The following is a 25,000-nucleotide window of genomic DNA, read 5'->3' on the forward strand; positions in this document are numbered from 1 at the left end:
CTTGAATTCCTTTTCGGTCATGATGAAGCCTGCAAAGGAGAACCGGAGAAAAGAATCGGTAAGAATAGTAACACACCCGCACGTGTTATTCTAATAGTGTGAATAATGTTCTCCCACGCAGGGATGGAAATAACATGCACGTGTAAATACACATCGAGTTTATAAGATCACTTTATTCACGAGCCTCACTCTTACTACAGTTACTGTTGTGTTACTTGTACATTTTGGAGATGTTCTTATCCAGAGCAACAGCAACTTACAACTATAAATTATTTGCACATCAGTTCTACTTGAATAAACTGTTAGTGTGTGGATTTATTTATTATGCAGCAGATGAATATTTTGTGCTCAAAGTTGATGTTAGAAGCAGAAAAATGGGCGTAAGGATTTGAGTGAGTTTGATAAATTGTAACGTCTAGACGTCTGGGTCAGACGTCTAGACTCATCTGATGGATGATATATGATGCTGATTTTTTGGCTGATAAAATATAATATTTTAAAATATAATATTTAATTAATAAGATGTGATACAGAAAAGTGCTTAAATTAAACAGTTGAACAACACAAGACTCTCCATTCAGTGCACTTGTTAGCAGGTTTTTGTGCACGTGACTACCTGTAGCCTAAACTACAGCTGAGTGACGTCTCACTAGCAATACAGTTCTAAATGTTTTCACTCTCTCTCCATAAACATCATCATATTTCACCAATGAAATATAGAAGGCTTGATTAGAATAGAATAGAATAGAATAGAATAGCCTTTATTTGTCGTATATATATATATATATATGTGAATATTTCTCCACATATCCCAGCTTGCTCAGAAACTGGTGTCAGGGCACAGGATCAGCCATGTTACAGCACCCCTGAAGCACAGAGGGTTAAGGGCCTTTCTCAAGGGCCCAAGAGTATCCGATTAAGTAGAAATAATAAGAACTTAAAGCCCAGGACACACCAAGCTGATGGTCGTCCTGGGGCCTGCATGTCGAGAAAGAGAACTCTGATTGGCTGATTAGCTTAGGAACACACTTGTTTCATTTCTAATCTTGTCTTTGCAATTTAAAAAACACGATTGACAAAAGCTACACAAATTCGTTAGTAATGATCGAGACATGTTTAAACTAGATAGATTTCCAGCTCTTCCAGTTTCCCTGTTTGAATGCCAGTTACAGACTAATGCCAACTGCTGGTATGAGTGAGCGATGTTCTCTCACACAAGAGCAAAACGTACACATGGTTTGGTTCATCAGATGTGACAAATTCTTTTAATTTTTCAACACATTTTGACTCTCACTGCAGTACACATTATGCTAAAGACTGTAAGATGCTTTTAAGTTAAATAGACTTCAATTTGCACTTTCATTCCAATAACCATATTTATCCAGCAGACTGTGCTAAAGCTTTGGCTTTAATTTTAAAACCATTTACTAAAATAAAAAACTGCATTGAAATGAACCAGTAGATAAAAAGGTTGATAAATCTAATGCAAGCAAATATTTACACACATAGTTCACTTTATATAAACATTTCTTTTGTAGGTACTTTAGAATCTATTTATCTTAAAACTATAATCGCTCCATGCTAAAACCAACACTGCAGCCATGAGCTTCATGCTGAACATGTGCTTCCTGTTTATTAGAAAGTAGGTTTGTGGGTGAGAGACCTGTAGTTTATATTCAAGAGGTCTGTCATCCTTTACTCTGTTGAGTTGGGACAGTGTGTAAAAAGTGTGTTTTTTTGCAAATCTTATAAACCCATATTTTACTAACAAAAGAATATAGAAACATATCAAATGTTAAAACTGAGAAAATATACCATTTTCTGAAAAATAAAAAAACCTTTGTGAATTTGATGGCTGCAACACGTTCAAATAATTGGGTTGATTAGCAGAAGGTCAGGAAGATGTATGGATATAAAAAGTGTAGAGAGGCAGAGTCTCTCAGAAGTAAAGATGGGCGGAGCTTCACAAATCTGTAAAAGACTATGTACAAATTGTTAGACAATTCCAGAATAATGTTCCTCAACATCAAATTGTGAAGACTTCCAATCTCTCATTATTTACAGAACATCTCCTTCATCTTCTTTCGGCTTATCCCATTTACAGAACATATATCAACAATATCATATTATAACAATATGTAGAAGGGACAAGGGTGAAAATCAATATTGGATGGCTGTGATCAATGGAAGATCATGATTCTGTAATGGAAATCACTGCTAGGGCTCACCAACACCTCCAGAAATCATTATCTGTGAACAGTTCAAGTGTCATCCATAAATGCAGGATAAAAATGTCTATCATGTTAAGAAGAAGGCATGCGTGAAAATAATCCAGAAAAGAGAAAGCGAATCAAAACTCTGTTTGGACACCATGGATGCCGCATCCTCCAGACTAAAGAGGAGAGGAACCTTCCAGCTGGTTATCAGCACTCGGTTTAAAAGCCTGCATCTCTGATGAAATGGGAGAACATTAGTGTCTGTGGAATTGGCAGCTTTCAACATGACCTTTTTTAACTTTTTTGAGATGTGTTGCCATCAAATGTATAATGACCTCAGTTTTTTCCTTAAAATGCTACATTTCCTCAGTTTCAACATTTGATATGTTGTGAAATATGGGTTTATGAGATTTGCGAAATCATTGCTTCTGTTTTTTTTTACATTTTAAACATCGTCCCAATGTTTTAGAATTGGGGTTGCATCTATCCTTTCCCTCTCTCCCCATCTCTGTAGTGTATTCTTTTTTTATCTTCTATTATCTTTCCTTTGCAATAACACCATAACAGACGCTGACTTTTGGGCCCAAATCATAGTATGAGAAGCGTGAGAAACTGTGTAAAACAGCATGTTTCATTATATAAAGGTGTAGATAATATGTAACAGGATTAAATCCAGTTCTGTGTAAACAATACAAACAATAGTTACATTTGTGGTTTCAAAGTGCGCTAGGTCCAAAGTACATTGTGTGACTGTAGTAAAATGGTTTAATATTCAACATCATAGTCTATCTTTAACTGTTTTTTTTTCTCCCACGCCATGAGGAGTTTTGGGTGGCAAGGGCCTGATGGCTTCCTCGCCATTTCAGTAGCAGTTTTATTACAGGGTCAGGCTGCTAGCCCTCCCAGTCCACCCTCCTCCTTTCACAGCCGAGCTTGGGACTGTCCATGGCGAAGTACTTTATCCTCATTCCCACAACTTAACACCCATGGGGGGATAAGGGCCGTGCTCAAGGGCAGCATGGTATGGCCCTGACTCGAACCCACACCACCTCTGATCCAAAGTCCAATGCCTCAACCACCTCCACTAACAGTTACAGCTGAAAATCACTGTAATAAAAAAGGGTGGATGGATATTAGGGGCCTTGCTAAAGGGCCCAACAGTGGCATATTAGAGGTGCTGGAATTTGAACTCACGACATTCCAATAAAAAGACAAACGTCTTAAACTCTAAAATAACTCTTCCATTTTTTTCAATATCTAATTTGTACAGTACAGGAGGTTCTCCAGAACGAGGAGTGGAACCTTCTGCTTTATGGTAGATACCCCAAAGTTAATTTAATGAGCTCAATCTTTTTATTCCCTCTAATTAATTTCTGACAGGAATAATATTGAAGCAGGTGTTTGTGTTTCTGGGAGAATGTCGGGGGAGTGTGAGGAAATCAGAACTCCTGAAATTAGTCTAATAAAGGACGAGTGTGCGAGTGAAAGGTAAGTCAAACAAGTTTATTAGTTATGTACATTACAGTAAATCATATTCACTGCATCAGCACACTCAAATGCTACTTGGATTTAAAACCTGAGGTTTGCATTTTGATCTCCTTTATATTATATGATACAAATTTGGAAAATAATAAATCATAGCTATGCCAGATGCTTGTGAGTTACATCAATCTCAACAAGAAGTCCAGGAATTGAGTTTCTTCTAAACACTGAACATAATGGGCTGTTAAATTACAAATATAAAGCATCTTTATCAGCTGCTCTGAGCCCAGTTGAGAACCTGCTTTAAACTGCTGATTAAGTGCTGCTCTCTTTAGTGGAATTGCAGTGAGTCAGCGCCGCTCTGTAAAGAATTGAAAGATAGAACAGGCATTCAAGACAGATTTTCACTTTATTTCCTCTCGTTTATCAGAATCTAAATCTAAATCAAATGGTCATTAGACAATTTCTCAGAATAAAATGTTTAACTTTATTATAAAGTGGTTTCTAAATGATGCTACAATGTGTAACTTACAAATTCTTATTCTCAAAAAACTAATTAACAATATATCAATGTTATCCTAGTATGAGGTTGTGAGGAATGTGGATACAGAAGAATGTGGGGTTTTTTACTGTACTTTTTGTGATACTGTTTTCTGAACCAACGTTCTCTCACTTCTCCTTTACACTATTATTTAGAGAAAATATGGAAAGACCAATATCACCTGTAACCAGCTGTGTGTCCATTAAGAGCGATCAGTCAATGCCATTATCAATCAACTTTAAGGAGAAAACACCTGCTCAGGAAAGGTACTTCTCTTCCCGTTCTTTATCAACTCATCTTCAAGTCCATATTTACAGGAATCCATCAGAGCTAAATTACTTATGTTTTTCAGATTCAAGGCTGTAATTAGAGCAGATTAAAGGTCAATACCTGCTCATCATGGTTTCAGTTTAAAAGGAAGTGGTGTAGAGAAGAATAGAAGGATCTATGGGGAAAGATTATTTTGCAAAAAGTACAAGGAAACAGTGTAGATGGATTATTTTACAAATCAGAAAGACAATGATTGGAGCCATTAGCATCTACATATGGCACACCATAGGGGTCAGTAATTATTAATATGCTAGTTAGCTACTGATTATGCGCAAACTACACCAGAATATAGCATAATGTGTGGGTATTATTCATCTTCTTTTTAAACTAGATGTTATGCGTGACTACACCATCCTGGTGTTATGGTCCAGGGAACTATTTAAAAGAAGGACAGGTTCATTGGCACAAAAAAGTCAGAGACGTGACTTTCAGATTATCAAAAATTTAAAGAGAAATTATTTTATTTAGCATAAAATTAACAAATCAAATACAGACATCACTTTATTATTGACACAGAAATGCAAAATCTTTGCAGTAAACCAACATGTTAATTCTGCCCAGACAAGCTGCACATAGCAAAAGTAGCTACATACACACCTTGGTAACCACTTGATATACAGGAAGAACATGTTCATAAAAAAAAGCGGGAAGTGAAGATAAAAACCCCCACAAAACTAAGACTGAAAATCACTGAAAATAAAGTTGCGCTCAAACCACAAAGTAACAGGAAGTGCTCTGTTCTCCCAGGCGTCGCGTCTCGCCCTCAGAACGCTCAGCATGATGAGACAAAGACATTACTCTTATAATACAAATTATAAAGAGACCCCCTCCCCAAACCACACACACACACACACACACACACACACACACACACACACACACACACACACACACACACACAATCCAGTTAAACCAAACAAACACCAAAAATGAATATAAATCTGTGCAGTGCAATTTAAATTTAAAAGAGGTTCTACAAAACAAAACTACAATTTGCAGTAACATTTTAACATTTAAGTAACATTTAGGGTAAACAAAACAGAAAAAAACATAAGCAAAAAATACAAAATAAAATAAATGAAAACAGCAGCATGACCCAAAGTTAATTGTCCGGATCAGGACAACAACACAGAAACACACACACACCCACACACACAAATACTATTAACACTGGCAATCAGCTGTTTAAAAATAAATGGAAGCAATAACCAGACCTACAAATCTACACGCAGAAAATATGAAGGATGGAGACGTCTGGAACCAGGGCTGCTTCCTTCATCAAAATCAGCTAAGAAAACACACAAAGCTACGATTTGCATTCAGAAACATGGGTAGAAAAATAACTTCTTACCTGAGAACCCTTTTTACCTGGAGCTGAGAAATGACGAGGAACAAACTAATAAAAAAAAAAATTAAAAATAAATTAAATTAGCTTAGATGCAGAACCATAATGACTGAACACCCAAAAAGACCTCTACCTCAACAACAGGAACTCAGATGACTGTAAATGGCTGATATCACCTTCCTGCACTTCCTCCTGGGCAAAACAGTAAAACCATTCTGACCTCTAATGAACCCCCTGTTAAACAATGCAGTACAGTGCTAATACAGTGCTAATGTGCAGGGAGGGGACGTTTTACCCTGTCACACACACTAAATCCATTCTGAGTTTAAATATCAAACATTGTGAATCATTCTGAATGCATGAGAACATATAAACATAAAACAACTAAACAGCATTTCTCTCTTTTTCCTTTAGAGAAACTGAAGAAAGACCAAATTCACCCGAATCCAGCTGTTTGTCCTATAAAAGTGACCAGTCCAAGCCACTGTCTATCAACTTTAAAGATAACTCTGAGGAAAGGTATTGTAGCTCACAATCTGATTCTCAGATGGAACTTCTAAAACATAATGGAATTGTTGACCTCGTTGGTTAGTGCAGTATACAGATTTATACAGATTTTACAATTCCATCATCAGTTGTGGTTTATAATAATGCATAATTCTACTACAATTCTACTCTTGCTGCTGGATTCTGGACTAACTGGATCTTATTTTTGCATTTTAGAACATGTCTAATGCCCTTTACACACTCCTCAACATTGTTAAGCTGATCTCTCTCAGCTGGTTTTGCTAAAACATTCTATCATCAGCATCATCAGCATAGCAATGGAAGCGAATACCATGTTTATGTATAATTTCACCCTGAGGCAGCAGATATAATAAGAAAAGCAATGGGCCTAAAACAGATCCTTGCGGAACTCCCAACTTTACCTCAGAAAGTGTGGAAACCTCACCATTTACACCAACAAACTAATAGCGATCAGTCAGATAAGACTTAAGCCAGGAGAGAGCTGTTCCCTTTATTCCAACAACATTCTTCTGTCCAGCATGAGGAGATTATGATCAATGGTGTCAAAATCAAAAGCTGCACTAAGTTCAAATAACACAAGCAAGGAGACACACAGTGCTGTTGTTGTGCAGTAAAGAATAATCACAATTTCTTTTTGTGTGAAAAACTAAAATGAATTGAATACAATTGCTAAATCATACTTCTTTCAACTCTTTAGAGGAACTGAAGAAAGAGCAAATTCACCTTTACAAAGCTGCGTGTCCTTTAAGAGTGACCAGTCAAAGCCACTATCTATCAACTTTAATGATGGAACAGGCGCTCAGGAAAGGTATTGTTATCATCTTCATTCTTCATCATAATTTCATCCTCAGACACATAAAAAAAAAGCAGCCTAATGGGTTAAACTGCTATCAGCTAGTTTGTGACATTTGGCTTCCTCCAACCTTTTAAATTCATAATTACAAGTATTACCTCAGGACTGAAGAGAACTGTGGAACTGTACCCAGAGCTCTCACCTAACCTTACTTCAGCCAAATGCCTCCAAATAACCAGTTCAAGAAAAAAGCAGCACTTGATGATGAGGCACATTTTCCTTTGCTGTAATGATTTTTGCACATAGTTCACTTTGTGCTGTTGCATCAAGTTCTTGTAAGCAGTTCACGTCTCAGACAGAGAGAAAAAAAGATCAGTATAAACTTTCCAGAAATATCTGTTTTTTACTCTATTGTCAAATTCAATATAACATTAAAAAAAAGAAAAAAGAAAACCTAAATCAAATTAATTATCAAATTTGAACATATTGATGCTAAAAGAAAAATATCTTTGTTTTTTTTTGCAGCGTGAGAGTGCTGATGTCTACATGAATAGTGATATTGATGCTCTTTATTTTATTATATACAGTTAAAATTTTATTTCATTTCACATCTCTGCTCTTCAGAGGAACTACAATACCACCAAATTCTCCAATATCCAGCATGGTGTCCTTCAAGAGTGATCAATCCAAGCCACTCTCTGTGAACTTCGCAAAGGAAACAGACTCCCAGGAAATTCATTTATCTTTATCTTCAGAGGGTGATCAGCCTCTCAGGTTTTCATTTCTTATCTTCTAGCTTATTGTGATATTATTTTTAGAAGGTTACCTCAGATTTAATGTTTAAAAGAATCTATTGGTCTTGTCAGTAATTTTGGTTACAAGACCACAACCTGCAAGTCATTACCCCAACCATAACAACCATTAGGAGTATAGGACAGGTACAAACGTTAGGAGAGAATTATGCCCTCTATAGCTGACTTGATGAACATGAGGAGGGAAAGGTAACATTTAATTTGGTTTTATGATAAACTAGTGAAGATCCTGTTATGCACATAAAAGTGCTTTTTACTCTTCCCATGATTGTACTGGTAGACAATCATCCACGTTTTCTGTAATTAACTAGAATTTATTACATAAAATTGCTTTTAAATGTTTTTAAATGTTTTGACATTTCTTTGTACTTCTTAGTGGAACTGATGAGAGGTCAAATTCTCCTGAATCCAGATGTGTGTCTTTAAAAAGTGACCAATCCAAACCACTCTCTATTAACTTTAAAGGAGGGAAGAAATCTCAGAAAAGGTATTTTTGTCTTCCTCTTGCTTATAATTATGTTTTCTTGATATACATCTTTAGAAAGTTTTCAGATTTAGTGGTTTAGTCAATGAATCTGACCAAAATCTGCTCATAACTTTGTCCCTTTCATGGTGTTTAAGACACATGTTCCTTTTATTTCTATGCAACAAAGTGTTGGGCAGTGAATAAGTGGAGGGAAGTTCTGTGGAGTCCAAAAGGGAAGTGATTAAACTCCCTCAATCACACAGATGCACATGGAGGTGGAAGTTTAATGGTTTCAGGTTGTTTTGGAGCAGGGAAGGTTCCAGAAAGTGAAAGGAATCCTGAAGCATCATGGCTCCTGTTCCAAACACACTGTTCAACACCATGCAGTTCCATCTGGACTGCGGCTCATTCTAACCGACTTCACAGCACCTCACAGTGACTGGGGTGGACTGCTTTAGCAGTTTGCTACAGGGGGATATTGAACCCACACTCAAAGAACAGGCCTGGAAGTCCTATATTTATTATATTGGGTGCCCAAAAAGTACACAAACAGAAAACAGCTAAAATAGAACATTTTAGTCCCAAAATAACCCACAACAAAAGCATATCAAAAGTCCACAATTGAAAATGGTAAAAAAAACAACACTTCTCAGAAACTAAAGATGAACTCTGGAGCTGTGGCAAAAACACTTAAAACAAATTCTCCACAGAAAATTGTGAAACAAAAAACAAACTCAAAACAAGGACTTCCACAGGGTTGATAGAGGTGGAGACGCGGGAAAACTAGAGACCAAAGAGGGACACAGGGACGCAATGGCGACATCAGGTGGATGAACTGAGGAAAAACGCCTGAATTAAATAGATAATACCCAAAAGTCAGAATCCTTTATTACCAGGAGAGAATAAATATAAGATAAAGACTAAAGCACACAGCACGATTGAACTGCTCTGGGGTAAACTGGATCACAAGAAAGAAATCTTCAACTAGTGAAGAACATCTCTGGCAAGTATTACTAGAGGCACTGCAAAGTATTTCAGCTGAATGTTTGGAGAAAGGAACTGTGATTCCTGTTTTTCTTGTCCATGTCAGCTCAATCATGTGTCTCTCTAAAACCATAAAAGACTTGGTGTTTTCACACTTTTATTGGCAGTGTAACAGTCAAAACTGCTTAAATTTTTAGTATTTGTACAGAATTATATTTCAAAAGACTTTGTTATGAAGTCTTAAGGAAAAGTCCTGTGTGCAGATGATTCTACTGGATCCATTGGAAAGAGAGAAGTTCTACAACATGACAGATTCAAAAGATGTCTTGAAGTACATTGAAGTAAAAATTGCTAACTTTCTTCCTTTCGGCTTCTCCCATCAGGGGTCGCCACAGCGGATCACCCGCATTGCTAAAACACCTTTATTTATACTCATTCACAGATCTAAGAAAAGTCCCAAATCTTCAGTATCTAAATGTCATTCCCTGAAGAGCAACCAATCAAAGCCACTCTCTATCAACTTTAATGAAGGAGCAAGATCTCCAGAAAGGTATATATTTCTGTTCATTATCATCAGAACCTCATCTTCAAGTTCAGGTCTGTGGTTTGTAATCACATTTGTGACTCATTTTAAAATAAACCTGTGAGAAGATTAAAGTTTTGTTAGCATTTAAACACATGTACTGGTCTCTCGACCAGCCAGTGCAGAGTTCTTACATGTAAGAATTAAAATAGTCTCATATGTGATATTATCAGTATAGATATGCATAGTTTATTCTCACAGAACATGTGCATTTCAACACACTGAGAAAGTCCATGCAAACAGTATGCAGATGTTTTTTAGAAAAGTGGAGGCAAATGTGAGGATGGAAGAATTTTTTTTACTTTTGGTACCTGGTTAACGTGAGGTCATGTGTCGTTTGGATTGTGTGGAGATGATGGAGAATCTCCACACATCCCCCACACATCCAGTATAGACTGATTGGTACCAGTACAATATAATGTGATTCCTTTATTTCTCCATTCTCTTCTTGTAGACAACTTTCCTCTTCATCTTTATCGCAACTACAACAAACACTGAACACTGACAGAACAACAGGAATAAACTCTAAGGACAGGTATCTGTTTTTAATGACATGGAATTGCTTTTATTTCTCTAACTCGTGATGCTAATCATTAAATTGTAATATTTTGTGTACAGAGGTCATCAACCGGAGACTCCTGCGAGAAAAAAACCTGACAAATTAGAGAAGAAATGTACAGACTTTCTCTACAACATCTTTAATGTAAGACTTAAATCATCTTTATTATTGCTTCCAATGATGTCAACCAGACCAGGATATGAATCACGTCTAGTCTGAGTGATAAAAACATGAACAGAATGGACTGATACTTTAGTGTGAAACTTATCTCACATTTCTGGAAACACAGATCCAAACACGCAGTTTATTTATCTATAAAGTCCTTAAAAGATCACCAGATGATTCGAATGTGTTTAAATGGCACCTCAGTAATCAGAAGTGGTCTGACTAAAGAAGAAATGACCTCCAAGTCATGTAGTAAACATCAACCAAGCTATAGCCATTAAACCTCTGTTTTTTTACCTAGCTTCTGCTTTGGTGGGCAGAGAGCATGTTAGTGTCTTAAACTGTGGGATCACCAAGAGCATTGGTTTCTCTTAGTTTAGTGATGTAATATACGAGGCCATTTACATTTACATTTACATTTGCGGCATTTAGCAGACGCCCTTATCCAGAGCGACGTACAAACGTGCTTTAAATCTCTAGTAGTGAATAAATCTACACTGGTATGCAAGAATACAAACTCAATATAAATATAACTCGAATTCTACAAACTTGGAAAGTGCTAATTTAAGTATTTCAGGAAGAGGTAGGTCTTCAGTCGTCGCTTAAAGATAATCAGGGACTCTGCTGTACGGACATCTAGGGGAAGTTCATTCCACCACTTTGGTGCCAGAACAGAGAAGAGCCTTGAATTGTACTTACCTCTCATTCTGAGAGAAGGTGGTACCAGTCGAGCAGTGCTGGAGGATCTCAGACAGCGTGGTGCAGTGCGAGATGTGATGAGGTCACTGAGGTAAGATGGTGCTGGTCCATTTTGGCCTTGTAGGCAAGCATCAGTGTTTTGAATCTGATACGTGCAGCTACTGGAAGCCAGTGAAGGAGTGCAGCAGTGGGGTGGTGTGGGAAAACTTGGGCTGATTGAACACAAGTCGTGCAGCTGCGTTTTGGATCATTTGCAGTGGACGAATAGCGTTCAGGGGAAGACCTGCCAGCAGAGAGTTGCAGTAGTCCAGTCTTGAAATGACAAGAGACTGAACAAGCAACTGGGCAGCCTGTATGGACAGAAATGGTCGAATCCTTCGGATGTTATAGAGAAGAAATCGACAAGAACGAGCAACATTAGCGATATGTGGGAAAAAAGACAGTTCATTGTCCATAGTTACCCCAAGGTTACGAGCAGTGGCTGAAGGGGAGAGCAGAGAGTCATGAAGTGTTATTTGTAGATCTTGACCTGGAGATGAATCACTTGGGATGACCAGCAGTTCTGTTTTGCTGGGGTTGAGTTTAAGTTGGTGAGCCCTCATCCATAAAGATATGTCTGACAAGCATGCTGAGATCCGAGCGGAAGCTGTGGTATCTGATGGAGGAAAGAAAAGATGAGTTGAGTGTCATCTGCATAGCAGTGATAAGAAAACCCATGTGAGGATATGACTTCACCAATGGAGTGGGTATAGAGGGAGAAAAGGAGGGGACCAAGTACCGAGCCTTGTGGGACACCAGTGGTGAGTCTGCATGGGGCAGATGTGGATCCCCTCCATGTTACCTGGTATGAGCGACCTTCCAGGTAGGAAGCAAACCATTCCCATGCTGTTCCGCAGATACCAAGGCTCTTGAGGGTTGACAAAAGTGTCTTGTGGTTGACTGTGTCAAATGCTGCTGAAAGGTCCAGAAAGATAAGTACAGATGACAGCTTGGCTGACCGAGCAGCATGTAGTTTCTCAGAAACAGCCAATAGGGCCGTCTCTGTGGAATGTGCCGCTTTGAACCCAGACTGGTTCGGATCGTGGAGGTTGTTCTGTGAGAGATAGACAGACAGTTGGTTAAAAACAGTGCGTTCAGAGATTTAGAAAGAAAGGAAAGGAGTGATACCGGTCTGTAGTTGTTGATGTCTGATGGATCCAGAGCCGGTTTCTTCAAGATAGGAATGACCCTTGCTTGCTTGAAGGTAGTTGGTACATAGCCAGATGTTAATGACCCATTGATGATTGTGGAGATGAAGGGCAGGAGATCTTGCGTGATGGTCTGGAGCGTAGTTGAAGGGATTGGATCTAGAGGACAGGTGGTGGGATTGCAGGATCGGATGACTTGCAGTATCTCATCTTCTGTTAAGGTTGAGAAGCTTGACAGAGACGTAGTGGATTGTTGGCTGTGTTGTGTAATCATAGTTGGAGAGGAAGTGAAGGTCTGGCAGATTTTCCTAATCTTCTCATCATAGAAGGAGGCAAAGTCATTAGCAGTCAGGAGGATGGAGCAGGTGCAGCAGGGGTTTAGTAGAGAAGAGAAGATGTTGTGAAGCTTACGAGGATCTTGTGCAGAGGCCTCAAGCTTTTCCTTGTAGAAGGCAGTTTTGGCAGAAGTCACCTCAAAGAAAATTTGGTCAGGAGTGCACGGTAAGATGAGAGGTCTACATCAAGCTGTGATTTTTCCACTTCCTCTCTGCAGATCGGAGTTCTCGCCGATTACTGCGCAAAACTTCTGACAGCCACGGTGTGGGACAAGAAGTCTTCTTGGGTCTTGTAGTCAAGGGACAAAGGAGGTCCATGGTTGAGGAAAGAGATGAGAGGAAGGAGTCCGTAGCAACGTCTAAGGGTAGAGAGGAAAAGGAGACGGGTCAGGAAGAGATGAAAGAGTACATGAAGTTACAGAGGAGGGGAGATAGAGTGAAGGTTAGGACGGATAAGAGAGACATGTAAATTATTTTTAGGTTGAATAGGAAGAGTGATTAAAAGGAAACCAGGTGATGATCAGAGATTGGAAGTGGAGTGGCAGTCATGTCTGTAGCTGGAGTAGGACGGTGAAAACCAGGTCCAGGACATTTCCTCCCTTGTGTGTTGGAGGGCAGCTGTTAAATGTCAAGGAGAAGGTATTCAGAAAAGGCAAGAGGCAAGATGACTGAAGTTTGTCGGATGGGAGGTTGAAGTCACCAAGAACTGTCAGCGGGGTGCCGTCAGAGGGGAAAGTACTGAGGAGCGTGTCCATCTCTTCTAGGAAGTCCCCAAGGGGACCAGGAGGGCGGTAGATGACAATGATGAAAAGGTTGATTGGAGAGGTAACTGAAACTGCATGAAATTCAAAAGAAGAGATGGTTAAATGAGACAAAGGGAGAGGTGTGAAACACCATCTCCGTGATAAAAGTAGACCTGTACCACCACCTCTACCAGTTTCTCTTGGTGAATGAGAGAAAGCATAGGCAGAAGACAGAGCAGTTGGTGTAGCAGTGTTCTGTGGGGATATCCAGGTCTCTGTAAGTGCCAGAAAGTCGAATGTGTAGTGGGAAGCCAAGCCTGTGATGAAGTCAGCTTTCCTTACAGCAGACTGACAATTCCAGAGCCCACCTACCACCGCTGTTTGAGATTGAGACAACAGGGAAGGGTAGATGAGGTTACTGACGATGTGACATCTGTTCTGTGGATAGGAACGTCTGTGTCTGTAAGAGATGACTACAGAGATGGGTTTGAGGCACATGACTAATCTCCCAGTTTGAGATCAATGTGTTTTTAAAGTAAGAAATAGTATAAATAGGACTTTCTAAATACACTAAGAGTTACTGACTTTAAGGGGGTTACCTACATTTCTGATAAAGAAATATTTATTAAGAACCTGGTTTGGTCTGCACATTGCTGCAGTCATCAGTCTCAGGTAATTCTGTTCCTGTCTTTTCTTCTGAGTTTGCTGGAAAAACTATTGAATCTTTGAGTCTTTATCCCTTTCTGCATCCTTCCCTCATTGTGGACATCGAAAGTATGATTTTACATCTCCTTCTACTCTCTGTGTGCCTGCTGTGTTTTTATTAACATCAAGTCAAATGATAGAATTTTGCTAGGAAATAAAACTGGTCATAATTATTATAAAATAGTTCTGCTTTTCTTCTTCTCTGTGTTTTTAAAGGATCTCGAGAATAAAATGATTGTGTTTATTAAACATGAGCTGGAGATGTTTAAGAAACTCCTCAGAAAAGAAAACACAAAATATTATGGGGATGTGAGAGATGATCTGTGGAGTGTTAAAGAAGCAGCTCTTGATATGGCATTGTACTTTCTGAAGTTGATGGATCACAGTGACCTCGCTGATGCACTCCAAGGTAAGAGATCAGTAGAAGACAACCTGAAGGTGAACATTTGTAGATTGAAACCCCCAGGCAACAACCCATAATTACTCTATTATTAATATGACTAAATGTAGTAAATGTAGTCTCTGTATTATTTCAGAACAGTTATTTATTTAATAAATATATTTGTTTTTCTCTTTTATAATGAAATATTTAGATGCACTAATAGGAATTCAGCAGCGTGCACTCAAATCAAACCTGTGTAAGAAATATCAACACGTATGGGAAGGAATTGCAAAGCAGGGAGAAACCAACATTCTTAACAAGATCTACACCGATCTGTACATCACTGCTGGTGGAGTTAAACAAATGAATGAACAACATGAGGTGGGACAAATTGAAAGAAAAAAAACGAGTGTAAAAACTGAAAAAATTCAAATGGATCAAGAGGAACAAATCGAGTGCAAGAACATGTTTGAACCTCTACCTGAAGACAAACCCATCAGAACCGTGCTGACACAGGGGGTCGCTGGCATCGGAAAATCCATCTGTGTGCAGAAGTTTGTTCTAGACTGGGCAGAAGGGAACGAATATCAGGACATCAAGTTCATATTCTCACTTCCTTTCAGAGAACTGAACCTGAAAGACAAGGACAAACTCAGTTTGATGAAATCATCTATCATTTTATCCAGAGGTAAAAGGAATGAGATTCACAGACAGGTATAAAATGTTGTTCATCTTTGATGGCCTGGATGAGTGCAGACTTCCTCTTGCTTTCTATGAAAATGAGAAGTGGACTGATGTATCAACACCAACCTCAGTGGACACTATAATGACAAACCTCATTGCAGGAAATCTGCTTCCTTCTGCTCTGATCTGGATAACCACTCGACCAGCAGCAGCTGCTAAGATCCCTGCTGAACATGTGGACCGGGTCACAGAGGTGCGTGGCTTCAATGATGATCAAAAGGTGGAGTACTTCAGAAAGAAAATCACTAATGAGGGTCTGGCCAACAGAATCATTGAACGTATTAAAGCATCAAGAAGCCTCTTCATCATGTGTCATATTCCAGTCTTCTGTTGGATTTCAGCCACAGTTCTGGAGGGGATTTTGGAGACAACAGATAGTGAAGACATTCCACAGGCTGAGACTACAGAGGTTCAGACTCCAGACACTCAGACCCCACAAACTCTGACGGACATGTACACATGTTTTCTGATCTTTCAGACTGTACAGGGGGAAAAGAAGTACAGTAGAAAAAATGCCTCAGACATTCCGTGGGATAAAAAGGGAATTCTTTCACTGGGAAATCTCGCATTTAGTCATCTGGAAAAGAACAATCTGATTTTCTATGCAAGATCTAGAAGCCTGTGGAATCGACCCCGATAACATAAAGGTGTATTCAGGAGTGTGCACTCAGGAGACGGGCAGATTTCTAGGCACAGTTTTCAGCTTTGTGCATCTCAGCATTCAGGAGTTCGTTGCTGCTTTATTTACGTATGTAAGTGTCAGGAATGACAAGAAGAATGTTTTTGATGGACCAGAAGAGAAAGAATTACAAGTTATTGATTTGCTCAAGACTACAGTAGACAAGGCTTTGGAGAGTGAAAATGGACACTTGGATCTTTTCCTCCGCTTCCTTCTAGGTCTCTCATTAGAGTCTAATCAGAAGCTCATTCGTGGTCTGCTGACACACACAGGAACCAGTTCTGACTGCCAAAAGGACATTGTTCAGTACATCAAGTCCAAGTTTGAACAAAATCCATCTGCAGAGAGATCTATTAATCTGTTCTACTGTCTAAAGGAGTTAAATGATGATTCACTAGTGAAGGAGATCCAAAGCTACATGAACTCAGGAGGTCTCTCTGAAGCTGAACTCTCACCTGCTCAGTGGTCTGCTCTGGTCTTTGTGTTGCTGACATCAGAGGAGGAATTGGAAGTGTTTGAGCTCAGAAGTTCATTAGATCAGATGAATGCTTTAAGAGACTGATACCAGTAGTCAAGGAAGCCAAAAAAGCTATGTAAGTAAAATCCATTTCTCCTACTAAAGTTTGGCCATAAATATAATGATGGCAGGAAACAGATATCATTTGGCATAAAGAATATGAACTTGAATCGATGAGCCATGTATGTTCCTTCTGTCTTTAAACTGCAGTCAAATGAATGGTTGTCTAGTAAAGAATTCAGTGGACACCAGAGTAGCAGATGCTTACATGCATTTAAACAACTCATTCCAAAACCATGGAGAGTAACATGGAGTTGCCTCCATATTGCTGCTGTAATGGTGTGGAAGCCCTGTGTGGGAGGGTCTGGAGAAAGACTCTGTGAGACAGACAGAACGTTAACTGTGCAGGCACTCGTCATAATTTTCAAGCTTTAGCTCAAACTTCAGTAAGTTAGGCACACTTCAGTGCTCCTCTGCTTTCTCTGTCTCTCTGGTTGGCCGGCTCTGATTATCCTGATTACCTGCCAGTTCACCCTCCTCCTCGTCTTTATCCACAGCTGATACTCAGCCCTGTCCCTACTGCCACAAACAGCTAAAGAGCTTGGAACTAGTCAGTGAGAGGTGCAAAGACAGATCATTTTTAATAATGGTTGAATTCTTCTTTCAGACTCAGTCAGTGTAACCTGACAGAGGGAAGCTGCTCAGCTTTTCACCCCGTTTTAAGCTCAGACTCTTCCAATCTGACTGAGGTGGATCTGAGCAGGAATCCTCTGAAGAACGCTGGAGTGAAGGAGCTTTGTGCTGGACTGAAGAGTCCAAAATGTAAACTGGAGAAACTGAGGTCAGTTCATCTCTGCTATTCAGTAGACTTCACCAGAACGTGCATTTACTGTGCCACATGGAAGCTTGTGAACTCTTTATCCAACATGAGATACAGTATCTCTTATGTCAGATAAAATATGTGAACCTTTAAAACTGAGTTTACTTGAAGGGTATTTAAGTCAGGGGTTGTGATTAATTACAAACATAAACTTGAGTCTTTACTTTCAAAGTTCAGTCTTCACTGTACAGGTTTATATAAATGCCATGCTGTAATTAAAGAACATGTTTGAGGTCCTCAGAAAGAGTTATTGATGCCCATTGATGCTTTTAAAGTGGAAGAATTGTAAAAGAGTAGTTTATAAAACGCTGGAGTTTGGCTGAAGTTATTATGTAAATCTTTGTTTGCGTGATTTTTCTGACAATGATGTTTAATAATGATATTTTTGCTCAAAGTATAAATATAAAACAATAATATATCTTCATCATTTATATAATGATCTAGTTTTGTGACAAAATCTGGTTGTGTTTAAGTCAAATTTATGCAGAGTCAGAAAATTGTAAAACATACACACACATATAATTAAACACAGTATGAAATGTTTAGGAAATAGATTTTCAGGTTAATGTTTATAAACAACCAGCTCAATTAAATGAACATGTAAAATTATTTTTTATTCTGATTGGAAGCCATAATAAAAATCAAACAATAGAATAAATATTTAAATGCCATACTGATGCTGTCAATATCAAACGATGAAATAAATGAAGTTATAATTGTAGGAAATGATACTAAAGTTGAATCACATTGATGTGGTGCGATTTCATGGTGTGATTTTTCACCTTTAAATGACATAAGGCTTTTGTCGATTAGACTTTCAGACTGCAGTATAACAGAGGAAGGATACACTGCTCTGGCTGAAGCTCTGAAATCAAACCACTCATCAAAACTGCTGGAGCTGGATCTCAGAGGGAACGACCCTGGAGCATCAGGAGTGAAGCTTCTCACTGAGTTAAATCTGGATCCAAAATTTAAACTGAGGTGAACATTATATAGTGAGCTTAATTACTTCAGTACACTTTACTGCTGACAAAACTCTAAACAAATACGATTAAATCTAAATCTATAATGTGCTAATAATTGTAGTGAAAGTATGAATGTAATTATTGTTCTCTCACTGCAGGCTGTTGAAAAGTGAGGATGCAGAAAAGGCCTGTGTTTTTCTGAATGAGATTGTTGGTAAAAACCCTTTACTACAAAAAGAACTGGATCTGAGTGGAAAAGTATTAAAAGACTCCGAGGTGAAGCAGATCTCTGCTCTACTGAAGGATTTACACTGCAGACCTGAGAGACTCACGTGTGTACTAGAATCTTATTTTATTAAAATGCTGCTTGCAGCTACATTATTCTTCAGTTCATTTTCTCTTGTTCATCTTTAGGCTGAAGAACAGTGGAATTACAGATGAACACTGTTCTGTTCTGACTTCATCATTCCACTCAAATCCTGAACATATAAAGGAATTAGATATGAGTGAGAATGAACTCAGAAACTCTGGAGTGCAGCCAGTTTGTGATCTACTGAAACATGAGCCCTGCAAGCTGGAGATATTAAGGTGGGTCTCAGGTTCTGCTACTCAGTTTTTCAGAAGAGCTCATGGCTTTTACATGTAAATCACAAATAAGATGCTAACATCTGGAACATCTCTTTAACTGGATTTAGACTTTCAGACTGCAGTATAACAGAAAAAGGATACACTGCTCTGGCTGAAGCTCTGAGATCAAACCCTACATCACACCTGATAGAGCTGGATCTCAGAGGGAACGACCCTGGAGCATCAGGAGTGAAGCTGCTCACTGATTTACTACAGGATCCACACTGTACACTGAACACACTGAGGTAGGAAAATTCTATATGAGAAATATTTCAAAGGGAAATGATTAAATATGTGCTTATATGATCAACGATATTTTTAAAGCTGAAGATTTTCATGTATAAATGTTAAACATGTTTCTCCTTACAGACTGGTGAAAAGTCCTGAAGCAGAGGAAGCCTGTAAAGATCTGACTAATGTTCTAAATGCAAACCCGTTACTGCAGAAGGATCTGAATCTGAGTGGAAAAATAGTAGGAGACTCTAAAGTGAAGCAGCTCTGTGCTCTACTGAAGGATTCACACTGCAGACCTGAAAAACTCACGTGTGTTACAATAGATTTTTATTAACACTGCAACTTATTAGACAGCACAGTGGTTCAACAGATTGTGTTTCCTTATAGTTCTGGGGTTCATGTGAAATTATAATGGGATTTCTGTCCTACCTATCAACAATAGTCCTATAGGAGGATGTGTTATGCTAATCACCTTGTGAGAAGTGCACCTTGGATTCAAGGTCAATGAGTCATCAGACTTGAGGCCATAGATATCATGTATTATAGTAAAGAAGGAGAAGAATTGTCAGTGACATAGACCTTGGTGGTGATTTGCACAATGTGCCTGCTAGATCGTCATGGTAAACTCAGGGGTGTATGCTGAGTTGCAGGAAGTGTGAGCTTGGCAGAATTTCTTTGAAAACAAGGCTTAAGACTTAACTGTTAAACTCAAGCCATAAACCACTGGACCAGTGGAGGTGGGAGTTCAGTGGTTAAGACATTGGACTTTAGATCGGAAGGTCACAAGTTCAAATCCCACCACCACCAAGGTGCCACTGCTGGGCTCTTGAGCAAGGCCCTTAACCCTCCCCTGCTCAGTTGTAAGTCGCTCTGGATAAGGATGTCTGCCAAATGCCATAAATGTAAATGAAAGATGTTGTAGCTTTGTGCCATTTATTTTGTGGGTGGTACAGAAGGTACCTGGGTTACTAGCTTTTGTGAGTCAGTCTCTGTATGAGTGCATTTAGTTGTTGGGGCAATTAGACAGTGTTAAGGTTGTGTTCGTCTACCAACTAGTTTGAGCAGACAAGGTTGGTGAGGTGTTCACATTCTGAAGATTATATCTAACATCCTCGATATCAACAGGTGATACTGTACCCTTGGCATTATCTAAAGTAGGCAGTCAGGCTTCAACATGAACACTTTGCTACTGAACATCAAGCAGATCGGATAAAATCAGCATCTCTATGTTTTAGGGGATGGTTTAGTTCTCCAAAAGATAAGCAGGTAAAGGGGCATTACATTTACCTTTATGGCAGTTTTTAAATAAGAAATGTTAATTAAAGAACTTCTAGAAGAGTTACATCTTTAGACATTGTTTAAAGACTGCTGGAAAATCACCCTCACCTCGAGCCTAGAGCTGCTTGGACATCAAGTGGAAGTTCATTCAACCACCTTGGTGACAGAATAGAGAAGAGTCTTAACGCAATTCTTCTTTGTACCCTGAGAGATGGTGAAATAAGTTGATCAGTAATTGAAGATGGAGGGAGTGTGGTACAGTGCAGGTTGAGAAAAGTGCTGCGAGGTTGTGTGTGTGTGTGTGTGTGTGTGTGTGTGTGTGTGTGTGTGTGTGTGTAGTTGAGCTTCAGTGTGGGTGAGAATCAGTGCTTTAAATCTGATTCAGCAACTAAAGGAAATCAGTGGAGCATAGCAGTGGGTGGTGTGGGAAAAAATATGAAGGTTGAAAACAAGTGATGCAGCTGCATTCTTGGTCAGAAGCATGAGGTTGAATGTCCTTCAGAGGTAGACCTGCCAGGAGTGAACCACAGTAGTCCAGTGTTCAGATTATGAGGGACTGAACAAGTACCTGAATGACCTGTGTGGACAATAAAATGGACGACTTTTGTAAAGGAGAAATTCACATGAATTTGTTATAATAGCAGAATAAAAAGACAAGGACAGTTCATGGTTACTGCAAGGTTGTGAAAAGTGAGATCAGTGAGTTGTCAGGTGATCACAAGATTTCGACAAGGAGATGAATCACCTGGAATTCACTGCAGTTAAATTTTGCATGGATAAAGCTTCTGCTGATGAGCTGCCGTCCATGATGAAATATCTGTCAGACATTCAGAGGTCCTCTGTGGAGACTGTTGACCTGTTACAAATCAAGTCTTGAAACATTTTGATACCATCTCATAAATAAAATTAAAGAACAGGAGCGGACAGAGTAATAAGCCTTGTGGAATTTTAGTTCATGTTCTATATACAGGCTTTTAAGCAGAAAGCAAGCCATTGTCAAGCTGTGCCATTGATTTCAAGAGTTCTGAAGATGGACAAGTGAGTCTTCTGATTAAACCTGTTGACCTCTACAGGAAGCTCAAGGAGGATATGGACTGATGACAGATTGGCAGATCTAGCAGCCTGTAGATTCTCAGTGATGGCCAACAGAGCAGTCTTTGTGGAGTGTGTTGCTTTAAAGGCCGACTGGTTGGGATCTTGAAGGCTGTTCTGTGACAGATAGATATACAATTGATTATTGACAGGGTGTTCAAGAATTTTTGAATGTGTCTTTTGAATGTGGTAGGAACATGACCAGAGCCATCAATAATAACGAAAGTGAAAGGGAGGACATATAATGAGATGGTCTAGAAGATTGTGAAATGTATTGGATCCACTGGGCAGGTGGTGGGATTGCAGGACAAGGTGATTTGGAGGATCTCCTCTGTTGATAGATTAGAAAATGTGTTTGAGAGTAAAGGAGAAACCTGAGTGTATATAGGAGTTTTCTTCTAATTATAGAAGTTGGCAAAATCTTCAGCTGTCAGCAAGGATAGAGCAGGAGGAGGTGGTGAGAAGATCTGTGAAGAAAAGATGTAGAGTTTGCCGGGATCAGGTGCAGACATTTCCAGTATTTGTTTGTAGAAGGCAGAGGTTTTAGCAGAAGTTACTTAAGATGAGAATCTGGACAGGAGAGTGCAGTATGAGACCAGAGAATCTCAAAGATCTGATCTCTTCCACTTTCTCTCTGCTGCACTTAACCTCAGTCTTCAATTTTATTACCTGAACACTGATTATACTACATGTATTGTGGGATTGGACTCATTGTGAATGTGGTGAACCTTTTTCTTTTTAGACTGAATAAATGTGGTCTGATGATGGAAAGCTGTGAAGCTCTGGCTGAAGTTCTCACTTCATCTCCCTGTTTTCTAACTGAGTTGGATTTGAGTAACAACAGTCTCCAGAACTCAGGTGTCCAGCGATTATCTGAAGGACTGAAGAATCAAAGCTGTTCTCTGAAGATATTAAGGTACAGTAATAAACTCTCTGTATAAGCAGTGTAACAGTACCACTGATATTACTGATCAAATATAATGTAATAAATCTGATCTTTTATTATTATATAGATACTACCTAAATATGTTCTTTTTTTGAAACCCCATCATTTGTGTTGCACAAATCAGGTCACTCTTAGTGCCGGTCTCAAAGAGCTTCTTAATTCTAAATTCTTTTCTTAGATGTTCAACCCTTATTTCTAACTTCTATCACAACACTTTGATGTTTAGACTTTCAGACTGCAGTATAACCGAGGAAGGATACACTGCTCTGGCTGAAGCTCTGAGATCAAACCCCTCATCACACCTGATAGAGCTGGATCTCAGAGGGAACGACCCTGGAGCATCAGGAGTGATGAAGCTCACTGGTTTACAAAGATATTATTCCAAACTGAAGACATTGAGGTGATTCTTCTATTAACATTATACATAAATATTAAACCGAAATTAATTCTGCACTAAAACTGGATAAAGTTTATATTTAACTGAATTTATAGTATATTTGACTGATCTTCATTTTCTATGTGTGTTACATAAAATGGACTTTTATAAAAGCAAAAGCAGCCAAACTGATCGTATTAATATGAGTCTATTAGTCTCTAAACATCAAGTAGACAAGAAGAATGTATCTTTTGCAGTTTGTTGAAAAGCCCTGCAGCACAGGAGGCCTGGACGTGGCTAAATTCAGTTTTAGGTGAAAACCCTTTACTCCTAAAAGAGCTGAATTTGAGCATTAAGGAGACAGAAGACTCCACCCTCAGAGTGAAGCAGCTCTCAGCTCTGATAGAAGACACACACTGTAAATTTACAACAATTAGGTGAGTATTTACTTTTATTTATTCATCATCAGTCAGGTTTTAATAACAATATTTTCTAGCGAGACTTTCCATTAAAAATGCAATAATATCTCTAAAGTACTTTAATGATATTTTTCTCTGCTGTACTGAAGAAACAGAAGAGTAGAAATAATCAACATGATCATCATTTTAATAAACTCTTATAAACACAAATAAACAACAGACAAATTGCAGAACAAATTAAAAAAAAAACTGGGATAAAATGATGCTAGAAATAACCAGAACCAGTAATGATCACTAATGACCCACAATACAGACTGCTTTGTTTCACATAATAATAAAAAGGTTTGACTGTTACAGAGTGTCTGCAGAATGAAGGTTGTACCTGTAGCTCTGCTAACACAATGTTTCCTATTTAGACTGAATCAGTGTAATGTGAGTGAGGAGAGCTGTTCAGCTTTAGCCACAGCTCTCACATTAAAGTCCTGTAGTGTGAGAGAACTGGAGCTGAGCAACAACAGCCTGCAGGATTCAGGAGTCTCTCAGCTTTCTGCTGGACTCAAACACCATCACTGTAAACTACAGGTTCTGAGGTGAGTGCGTTCCTCAGGGATTAATGAAGAGCTGAAACAAGGACTCAGATTAAAAATGATTTTCTGTTTAGGCTTAACACATGTGATTTAATGGAGGGAAGTGGTTCAGCTCTGGCTGAAGTTTTTAAGTCGGAGCGTTCACAGCTGAGAGAACTGGAGCTGAGCAACAACAGCCTGCAGGATTCAGGAGTCACTCAGCTTTCTGCTGGACTCAAACACCGTCACTGTAAACTACAGGTTCTGAAGTGAGTTTCTTTCTGTTATAAATATTCAGTTCAGAATGAAAAATACTCAGTTTCTTTCTTTCAGAAATATTTATTGCCATCAGATTTGTGATTTGAAATTTTGGTATATACCACAATAATTGTGCTGAATTGGCAATTTATTGTTGGTCTTCTTTCTCTGATTTCATGTTTAGGTTTAATAAATGTGATCTAACTGATGGAAGCTGTTCAGCTCTGGCTGAAGTTCTCAGCTCTGAAGTTTCCCAGCTGAGAGAACTGGAGCTGAGCAACAACAACCTGCAGGATTCAGGAGTCACTCAGCTTTCTGCTGGACTGAAGAATCCACAGTCTCAACTCACAATAATGAGGTGAAGAAACATCTGAAACGATGCCTAATCCTTCAATTAGTCTTCATTTATTTATAAGAAATAATTACACATTCATTAATATTGAATTTACTGATTTAAAGGACTGTAATTAAACACGTTCTGAGTTTTTAAATGACATGAAAATATGTGGTAAAATATTGTATTTTTATTTAATAAATAAGAAGAAATCTGATTATTGTACTGCT

At 38.7% G+C, this 25,000-nt stretch overlaps 2 protein-coding genes across 2 annotated transcripts in view; one reads left to right on the forward strand and one right to left on the reverse strand.

The window, feature by feature from the left end:
* LOC124395625 (histone-lysine N-methyltransferase PRDM9-like) overlaps positions 1-5,435 on the reverse strand; it is a 13,931-nt gene extending 8,496 nt beyond the window's left edge. Inside the window, exon 1 of the mRNA XM_046864305.1 lies at positions 5,407-5,435. The gene's annotated coding sequence lies outside the window, so the exon portion shown is untranslated. The remainder of the gene's footprint in view (positions 1-5,406) is intronic.
* Positions 1-25,000, forward strand: part of LOC124395624 — a 91,860-nt gene that overhangs the window by 250 nt on the left and 66,610 nt on the right. The window contains 27 exon segments of the mRNA XM_046864304.1: positions 1-58; positions 3,597-3,704; positions 4,395-4,505; positions 6,329-6,433; positions 7,140-7,250; positions 7,860-8,009; positions 8,424-8,534; positions 9,940-10,047; positions 10,535-10,615; positions 10,699-10,783; positions 14,690-14,882; positions 15,067-15,523; positions 15,525-16,202; positions 16,204-16,796; positions 16,799-16,871; positions 17,463-17,636; positions 18,489-18,656; positions 18,799-18,972; positions 19,055-19,228; positions 19,336-19,512; positions 19,637-19,810; positions 22,614-22,787; positions 23,044-23,217; positions 23,451-23,630; positions 24,029-24,202; positions 24,274-24,447; positions 24,621-24,794. The exon segment at positions 1-58 is cut by the window's left edge and continues 250 nt beyond it. Of these exon segments, the coding sequence (XP_046720260.1) occupies positions 3,634-3,704; positions 4,395-4,505; positions 6,329-6,433; positions 7,140-7,250; positions 7,860-8,009; positions 8,424-8,534; positions 9,940-10,047; positions 10,535-10,615; positions 10,699-10,783; positions 14,690-14,882; positions 15,067-15,523; positions 15,525-16,202; positions 16,204-16,796; positions 16,799-16,871; positions 17,463-17,636; positions 18,489-18,656; positions 18,799-18,972; positions 19,055-19,228; positions 19,336-19,512; positions 19,637-19,810; positions 22,614-22,787; positions 23,044-23,217; positions 23,451-23,630; positions 24,029-24,202; positions 24,274-24,447; positions 24,621-24,794 (5,018 nt within the window). The 5' untranslated portion in view covers positions 1-58; positions 3,597-3,633.

Source organism: Silurus meridionalis, chromosome 13, assembly GCF_014805685.1.
Source record: "Silurus meridionalis isolate SWU-2019-XX chromosome 13, ASM1480568v1, whole genome shotgun sequence".
NCBI lineage: Eukaryota > Metazoa > Chordata > Actinopteri > Siluriformes > Siluridae > Silurus > Silurus meridionalis.